Genomic DNA, 10244 nt, shown 5'->3' on the forward strand with positions numbered 1-10244 from the left:
AAGATATGGTTGCAGATGCACGCATGCACACGGAAATGAAGACCCAATCCATAAGCCCCTGTTTTGGACTAAGTCCAACGGGCTTTAATAAAGAGAAATGTGAATAAGTGGAAAGAAACATGAAAAAAATGTTATTCTTCACCTTTAAGATCGGGCCAAAAACAATATATAGCAAAATATTTCCAAAAGTTGGTGACGGTTTCGGACGAAACTTTGTGGATTAGTTTGGTTGGTGACAAGAACAAGCTGATTAGACTAAGGTCGAGGTCTGGATGCACATCCAGCCTGTCAGTGAGATACAATATGTAAAGTCTTCAGCCTGACAGAGGTATGTGCTCTACCAAGTGCTGTTATAGTTTAATGCATTTTAGTAATGTGACATTTTTTTATTCCTTGTTTTACTAATTGGAAATCCGGGGTCCATTAGCTTGTTTGGATGCAGGTGAATGATAAATAATAGGCTTTTTAATGGGTTTCAATACATTGATGTGTGTTCTTCTTCTAGCGCAAGGAGGCAACGTTGTACGAAAGCATGGTTCAACAACCACGGCCCTGGCCTGACTATGTGGCTATCGGTTGCTATGGAAATGGCTTCCCAACTTTTCTTCGGGTGAGACACCGTGCGTTTGTTTATTCTAAACTAGAACGGGCACTCAATCGAGCGCATACCTTCGCCAACGTTACATTTTGCCCCCCCCCCCCCGCCCCCAGAAACCGTTGATTGTGAGGGTATTTAATCCCATACCACATCTGCCATCTCATATGTGTTATGATGGCTTAAAAACATAAAGTTTCCTGCTGTTTGACACAGATTCACGTACATTGTACAATTTCTGTATGAACTCCCTGACCTTTTTGGGTGTCGGTGTCAAGTCAATCTGATGACAACTGGTCACATGATAAGAAATCAAATATTACACATCACAGGATAGGGAATTGAATTCTAAACATTTTGAATCTACTTGACATGCAAATTGTATAAGAATTGACCGCGTTATGATAATAAAGGTCGTTGACCCCTTGACCTTTTACCCAAACCGCGAACAAAGGTAATGATGTCATTGTGGCATATCGTATATCACAAGATTGGCCATTGAATTCACAACATTTTGGCATTGGTTGCATGCAAATTGGATGAAAATCGATCGCACTACGGCAAAATGACGATTTTGACCTTTTCATGACCTCGACCTTGACCTTTGTACTCTTAATTTTCTAATTGGTATTAGAGTGTGGGGAACAGAACAGTCAACATTTTGGTGTTGGTTTCATGCAAATAGGATAAGAATTGACCGTGTTATGACTAAAACCACACATTTTGCAATGTCGTGACACCCCCTGACCTTTGACTCCCAACCGCTAATAAGGGTTATTACGTCATTGTGTCATATCACATATCACAAGATGGAGCATTGAATTATGAACATTTTGGCATTAGTTGCATGCAAATTGGATACAAATTGACCGCGCTATGGTAAAAAGACGATTTTGACCTTTTCATGACCTTGACCTTGACCTTTGACCCGATCTGTTCCAAAATCTAATCAAATGGTCCTCGGAGAACAACCAATCATCTCACCAAATTTGCTGCGATTCAGTTCAATACTTTTGGAGTTATGCGAATAACAAACAAACAAACAAACAAACAAACACACATATTCACAAATAAATAAATAAATACACAGCGATCAAAACATAACCTTCGCAACAAAGTTTGCAAAGGTAATAAGTCCAATCATTAATACTGTGACTAAATGTATCAGATGGACTGTTATAAATTGGAGTCTTTTCAGTTTTTTTGTTTATTCTCATTTTATTGAACATTTGCTTTTCTGATAGTAATGATGGTTGAAAACATTTCCTGTGATCGTACATTTTAAATAATGCATTAGCACGAGTCACAAAGATGGAAAGAGAAAGTGTTTCAGTCATCTTACAAATTTCCTTTCCTACTATCAGTGGCCCTTTCAAGTTTCCAACATTGCTCCGAGGTACTGCTTGTATGCGAGTTGGCAAAGGAATGCAGAGAACGATTGTGGCTGACTTAGCTGTTTCTGGGCCATTTGGGATGTCTAATGGCGTTAAGCATTGGCGTTTATGGCACAGACTCTCTTCAACCTGTTCTTTAATGCTGCAGTGCTTACAGACACAACCAAGGACCACAATGTGGGTGGGAGTCCATGTCCAACTCCGTATTGATTGCAAGACATTCAATGTCTGATGATTACAAGCCAAAAAGAGGGTGAACATTAATTTTTATCAGAGTTGTTATTTGCTGCTCATGACTGTACTCCACTTGCTCAGAAGAAGCAGATCTACACTGATTACCGGCCACTTTGCTGCTTCTGCAAAACGTTTTCGGCCTGGTTATCAGCCCAGCCAAGATGGAAGTGGCTCCAGGTGGAGCATGTCCCACCGAAGATTATTGATAGACAACATTTAATTGAAGGTGGGACAGTAAATTGTCCATCTTGGCAGTACTGCAGCAAACGATTGCAGTCTCGACCACCAAATAGTGTGTTGCACAAAAATGGACGAGCAGTGATTTTGGCAGATTACGTGATTGAATCTGGAACAAATACAGTGTCAAGCCATTAATGAAAATATAGGTCTACCTACTAGGCTGTAGTCTTTATCAAACTATTCTATGGGGGCAACGATCTTGTTCCTGTCTTACAAGGAAATTGCACAGCTTGATTGGTTCCATATGTCGTCTGCAAAATTCTTCACTTCCGAGGACAAGACAAAGTGCCAAACATCAAGATATGGGTTTGTGCGAACGTGACTGTGATGGAAGCAAAGTTCATCAAAGTTAGGCTAACATGGACAGGACATGTTTGATGTCTGACGACTCTGACGATCGAATTCTGAAGAAGGGTATTATACTATCAACTAAATGAAGGCAAGTGCTTGCCTGGCAGTCCACCTTTGTGGTTCAGACAAGCAGAAAAGCAATTTGAAAGTTTGAAATCTTGACTGTGATAATGGGAAAGACGTGGCCACTGAGAGAGCAGGTGAATCCTTATCCACGATCTTGTAAAGTAGTTCGAGGAGGAAAGATTGAACACACTTTTGAAGGCCAAGAATGACCAACAGACCAAGAATGACCAACAATGGCCCAGTTCAAGCCATCATTAGCAAATTCATCTCCAACAAATGGGGTGAACGGCCACAAATGGCCACGTGTCCGGAGGCAGATGGCCACCTGTTTGAGATAGTCAACGTCTACATCAACGGGTTTGCCACCACCACATGAATTGGCTAATTTTGAGTTTTATATTTTTCTGTTTTGTATTAAAACTGTGATTCTGATGTGATGTCATTAGGAAGAATAACATCCCAAAGCAAGCCACACTTTTGAGGGGATTTCGTGGAGATGAATTAAAATTTCTAAAAATTATTTTATCAGCTTTTTCACACCTGCCTCCACATTCTGTCATAAAAATTCACAGATTTTTCACTTTACACATTTGAAAAGGATGCGCCGTTAACTCATTCGCCAAACTTAGCGAATTTTACAGTTATTTTTGCGGAGGAAGTCGTGTGATATCTATAACTGGTGTAAATATATATATATATATATATATATATATATATATATATATATATATATATATATATATATATATATATATATATATATATATATATGAATGTGTATTAGCCAGCTCATTACCCCATGCAAGCAAAGCATAATGCGGGATTTAGTAATCGGTTCATGTCCATCCATCTGTCCATCTGTCCCTCTGTCTGTCTACAAATGTCAGTTTATGATCAAGCAACAAATTAAATTAAATGGTATATTTTGAACATGATGTTATAAACACGATGTTTTTAAGGATATTATAAAGGACACAAACAAGCACGAATAACTCATCTAACATCTTATATATTATTTCCGAGTTTGTGGTTTCGTGTTGCGCTATCTTTGACTTTGTTCTGCGCTCGAGTAACGTGATATTCGGCTTACATGATCTCAAAGACCATATGAGGTGCATGGTACAAAAAAAAGTAAATAAAATGGTTCTGAAACAGTGAAATCGTATTCCACTTACTGCATTAAAGTAAAATTACTACTGATACTCTGCATCAGTTCCTTTCTCAAACACACCCACCCCAACATGTCGCGCAGAGCGCGGGTTATGCTAGTATTAAATAAGGTGGTGTAAAAGACACAGCACCAATGGCGGTAAAACGGTGGTAAATTGTGGGATTTATTTATTTATTTAATTATACGACTTTTACAGTCTTTATTTTATTTAAATTGAATTATACACTTGAACACTGAAGACAACAAATCACCCTCTTGTCACTTTCATAGCCCTTCCCTTCCTTCCTTCCTTCCACATAAATGCTGCTTCATCAGGATGAAGATTACCACGCTGTGGTTGTGCGCAGGCATAGAACAGCACTGATACAACCATTATACCAGTCCACTTGTACTCATTTTGCCGACCTCTGAAGGATGACAGGGTGAGCCAACTCCCTGGTGTGAATTCAGTGGCCAACATGGCTCAAACTCAGCACCCTGAGATCCCAAGCCAGCCAGCCTAATGACGAAGCCAACACCAGGCTTCCGTTTTGCATTACATCCGGACCCCGACTTTGGCGCGTTCCACGTATTCGCGGTTGATAATTTGTGACATGCACCCACATTCGCAGGAAATTGCCGCGCATATTTGCAGTTTTTGCGGCGATTATTATTATTGTGACGTCCACGGGACTTGAACAGACCCGCCAACGTAGAATGAGCCGAAACGATGGAGGCGGTTTATTTATTTATAACCCAAACATGGCGGTTCTAATCGCTCTACCGCAAACGGGACGAGGAAGGTGGCACGAGTCGCTTTTCACTGAGTTGATGATGTTTATTTGTTTTTATTATTAACCAGAAATAACAAGACTCGGCAAGAAGAGGGATCCGGGGCGATTCGACGGGATGGTGTGGGATCGGGCGTGGGGAAAACACAGACAATTCCAATGAATATACAGATCTCAAACCCTCTAAGGAGCCAAGTACACACACACACACACACACACACACACACACACACACACACACACACACACACACACACACACACACACACACACACACACACACACACACACACACACACACACACACACACACACACACACACACACACACACACACACACACACACACACACACACACACAGTAGCTACTTCTGGTGGTCAGGCTGGACCGTGGTGTGGACGCAACTGTCCCTGGATCGGCGTCGGACGAGCTGGCCTTGCTCTCGTCAGGGGGGCAGGAGAAACCGTGGTGCTGTCGACCTCCTGGTCCTGGCCCAAGTCCGCTCACAGCCACCAGGGAACCAGTTCTGGCGCCAAGTTGCGAGCAGGAGAGGGAGGCAGGTCCGCCCGCCATTCGACCCCATACTCCGAGTCAGCAGAACCCCAGAGCCAACCAAGGTGAGGCACGAGGCTCAGCAAGGCTCCAAGACACGATCAAGAACACGATCGAATCAGCACAACAACAAGCACGCTTCCCGCGCAACAGCCTCCACACCAAAAAAACACGATCTTTTTGTCCCGATCTTCTTCCTCTTCCTTTTCGACCCCGAACAGAACCTTTTTATCCTCCCGTCCTCGTCACTTCCAATCGAGCCGTTTAATTGGCCCACCGCCGTCGCCTTCCACCAATCGTGATCACGGGGCGGAGCCATCCGCAGCCCTGTCCTGTGACGTCACGGCCAGCCTCCAGGGACTACTAAAAGGGGTTTACACAGACACACTTACCCTATCCCGTGTCCCTATCTAATTACGTGACAATTATCATTTCCCCCTTGAAGAAATGAACATTGACTAGACAACTTATCACTACTGAATTGCTACTTATTACATCGAGATCCTGGTAAACTCGAACAGCATGGCATACCTAATTAAACATCCTAATTACCCTTTGAATGCATACCCCCCCTCAAACGTAACATTATTATTATTGTTCTTTCCACGAGCCGAGAGCATAACAGTTCAAAAACATATGTTTCACGAGTCACGCACAAAGCAGCTGGATGTATGTACAGTACAATACTGTATCCACACAAAAAACATATCTTCCACAAGCCGCGAACATGAATGCCCTGTTTTCTGAACATATATAGTCACTTCACAGGATAAACATAGTTTTGCGGGACATCTCACCACGTGCACTTTAAACATATGGTACTGCAGATACTGTATGTATTGTAGCTTCGCAGCATAAACATAGTTTCACAGGATGGATCACCAGTGTAACACGTCATTCCCTGTGATGCCATTCCTCGTGAGTTACTTACAGAATGAAAACACTAACAGGATCTATTGATGTATACAGTCATTACCAGGTCGCCACATACGGACATTACACGATGGAAACATTCAGTGCATCTTAGTGTAACTAATGATCTTGCTACGAGCAGCACCATCTGAGCTGTTACATTTTACAAACGCTGTCCTGTGCACATAGTAATCTGCCTGCTCATAGTAAAGAAATCATGTCCTGTGAGTTAAAGAGTGGAAACGTTCAGCATATCTATTCGTGTAATTAGCAGCGAGATACATGTGGACTAATTACACAATGACATCAATCACCACATCTATTATCAGCTGCTGAATACAGCATCACCCATAGAAATTCCTCAACACAAACAATGCGCAGACTACTCACCTGTGTATTGCCTCTCGCTTCATTCATTCTTCAAAAGTGGCTCCCAAGGATCGAGGATAACACTCAGAAGGGAATGCCTCCAAGTGGACCACTGATACAGGAGAAGATGAAGCTCCTCCACGACCATTTCTCTGGCACGTGTGGTGCAACTACGAGCGGGGCAGGTACAAGTGGCACCTCCAGCACCTCCAGCACCTCCAGCCCTTTTACAGAGAGCAGGGTGTGGTTCCAGAACTTCAAGGTGTGATATAATTTGCGCAATGTCAAGCTCATAGTTGAGCGTGCTCATAAGGGATCATGACGAGACCAAGGCATTCCCTGCAGAACTCGCCAGCCTCATCGAGGAGAAGGGGTACCTGCTGGAGCAGGTCTTTAATGCTAATGAGACAGCTCGTTTTGGAAAAAGATGCCAACCAGAACACTCATCTCGCAGCACGAGAGCAAAGCAGCTGGCTTCAAGGCTGCTAAGGACCGGGCATCCCTTTTATTCTGCGCCAACACCGAAGGGGACTTCATAGTAAAGCCCATGATGCTCTCCCGTTCCCTGAACCCATGTGCGCTGACGAACAAAAACAAGCAGGCACTGGCCGTGTACTGGAGTGTGAACTGGAAGGCATGGGTGAAGTCTGAAGTTTTTATGGACTGGTTCCATAACTGTTTCGTTCCTCAGGTTGAGAGGTACCTGGCAGGAAAAAACTTTTCCTTCAAGGTACTCCTGCTGCTTGAAAAAACGCTCCTGGCCACCCCACGGACCTGAATGGCACTCACCCGAGCATTGAAGTCACGTTCCATGCCGCCAAACACCACCTAACTCATCCAGCCACTCGACCAGGGGGTAATATCAACTTTCACGACTTATTACAGCCAGCACACCTCATCTTCATCATCATCATCTTCTTCATCGTTTTGCAAGGTTACGCGTGCTCTGTTTATTTAATGAAAAATTGAAACGGTACATGATGATGTTAGTGTTTTTTTTCGTTTTGCAGTAGGTACGGTATAGGTTAAGACACTTTAAAATGCATTCGTCAATAAATTGGAAATGGTACCTGGTGTTGTCGGTTTTTTACTTGTAAGCATTTTTAATGAAACTGCAATCATGCATTTGTGTTCAAAAACATTTTAATTTTAAATGCTTTCCCTTTTAAACCAGGAGCCACCACAAAACGATAACATTATCCCCCTTTGTCCCCATTGTACCAATTCCCCGATTTTGGTGTTGTCGCCATTTGTGGCCTTTTTCATGAACCAGGAACTTCTGCGAACCGATAACATTATCCCCCATTCTCTCCATTGTACCAATTCCCAGACTTTGGTGTTGTCGCCATTTGTGGCCTTTTTCATGAAACAGGAACTGCTGCAAACCGATAACATTATCCCCCTTGTCTCCACTGTACCAATTCCCCGACGTTGGTGTTGTCGCCATTTGTGGCCTTTTTCATGAAACAGGAACTGCTGTGAACCGATAACATTATCCCCCTTGTCCCCATTGTACCAATTCCCCGACTTTGGTGTTGTTGCCATTTGTGGCCTTTTTCATGAAACAGGAACCACCGCGAACCAATAACGTCATCCCCCATTCTCTCCATTGTACCAATTCCCCGACTTTGGTGTTGTCGCCATTTGTGGCCTTTTTCATGAAACAGGAACTGCTGCGAACCGATAACATTAATCCCCTTGTCCCCATTGTACCAATTCCCCGACTTTGGTGTTGTCGCCAATTGTGGCCTTTTTCATGAAACAGGAACTGCTGCGAACCGATAACATTATCCCCCTTGTCCCCATTGTACCAATTCCCCGACTTTGGTGTTGTCGCCATTTGTGGCCTTTTTCATGAAACAGGAACTGCTGCGAACCGATAACATTATCCCCCTTGTCCCCATTGTACCAATCCCAGACTTTGTTGTTGTTGCTATTTGTGGCCTTTTTCATGAAACAGGAACTGCTGCGAACCGATAACATTATCCCCCTTGTCCCCATTGTACCAATTCCCCGACTTTGGTGTTGTCGCCAATTGTGGCCTTTTTCATGAAACAGGAACTGCTGCGAACCGATAACATTATCCCCCTTGTCCCCATTGTACCAATTCCCCGACTTTGGTGTTGTCGCCATTTGTGGCCTTTTTCATGAAACAGGAACTGCTGCGAACCGATAACATTATCCCCCTTGTCCCCATTGTACCAATCCCAGACTTTGTTGTTGTTGCTATTTGTGGCCTTTTTCATGAAACAGGAACCACCGCGAACCAATAACGTCATCCCCCCTTCTCTCCATTGTAGCAATGACAAAACACTCACAGATTTTTTCCCCCCATACTCGCAGATTTTACCCCAACATTCGTGGATTTTTCACAGGTCAGGAAATCCCCGGAACCTATCCCCCCATTTCCCATTGAAACAATGCCCCAAAATTCGCGGAGGTTTTCCCGGAATGTATCCCCCGTGAATGTCGGGGTCCTGGTGTACTTGGAGACATGTAAAATAAGTGTGGTATATAAGACTGCTTCAGCAACATGGTGTACAAGACTTTCATGAACCAGATAACTTGTCATTGAATTTTGTTTTGTGTTTCACCTTCAGTCCTTAATAATTTGACACAAACGATCCTCATGGTGCAATGCCAATACAAGCTCCAGATCACAACAATTCATAAGTCGGTTGAGCTGTGTTCCTTACTTCATTCGATTCCTCCATTCCCATTATTATTATTTTTTTCGATGCACTTTTGAAATCAAAAGGTGGAAATCAATCCTATGAAGGCAAAAACTGAATTTCACCAGTGAATTGCATTTAAAAAGCCCCTTGGTGATTACGTCATTAATATTTCAGCTTCTGGTTTGATAGATTCTTCCTGAAGTGATGCCAATATCAAAAGCGTTCAATCCCCTTCTATTAAATAAATTTAGAAATACACACGGAGATCACAGTAAAGTAATTTCTCATCTCACTTTTATTTCAATAACTACCATTGTACTGCACTTGACACGTATGATAATCGAATCATCAACATTTATAACATGTCGCATTTCTGGTAGAAGCACTGAATATCTTCGGTGAATGATAATGAGAAACCAAAAACATTCCGCTCATCACGAGTGTCATGTTCATATCTCATTGTGCTCTTTTGTTTCACTAAACCAAACCTGGGCTGGCAGGATTTCCTGGAGGTGTGCACACTCACCTCTGAGCTATGTACCCTGGGTTTGAATCTCGGCCCAGCTATAAACTGTCATCCTGGTATCCTGCAGACAGGGCCAGTGCATGTGCCATCCCTCGGAAGGATGTTAAACTCGGCATCCCATCTGCCGGAATTAGTTGGTGGACGTTAAAGGTCCAACGGTATTCACCGTGAACAGTCGGCGAGGAATAACAGCCCTGATATGAAAAGTATGCTAACCTAGTGAAGAAGTCTGCTCGTGAAGAGTGGGCAAACACTCACCCGAACAGCCCTACCAGCCGGCGCCAGGAACAAATTCTAAATCTCTGCCATAACCTACAGATGGCGTTGCATCAGCAGTACAGCCATGCCCTCAGTCAATGATACTATTCACATCCATGTGTTGCATAT

The 10244-nt window shown here is 43.1% G+C and overlaps 1 protein-coding gene across 1 annotated transcript in view; it reads left to right on the forward strand.

Annotated features, from left to right (window-relative positions):
* LOC147033942 (dedicator of cytokinesis protein 1-like) overlaps positions 1-10244 on the forward strand; it is a 681090-nt gene that overhangs the window by 552553 nt on the left and 118293 nt on the right. Inside the window, exon 40 of the mRNA XM_085873660.1 lies at positions 506-610. Within this exon, the coding sequence (XP_085729786.1) occupies positions 506-610 (105 nt within the window). The remainder of the gene's footprint in view (positions 1-505; positions 611-10244) is intronic.

The sequence above is a fragment of the Eptatretus burgeri genome, chromosome 1, assembly GCF_056783735.1.
Source record: "Eptatretus burgeri isolate ZD-2024b chromosome 1, Ebu_testis_v1, whole genome shotgun sequence".
NCBI lineage: Eukaryota > Metazoa > Chordata > Myxini > Myxiniformes > Myxinidae > Eptatretus > Eptatretus burgeri.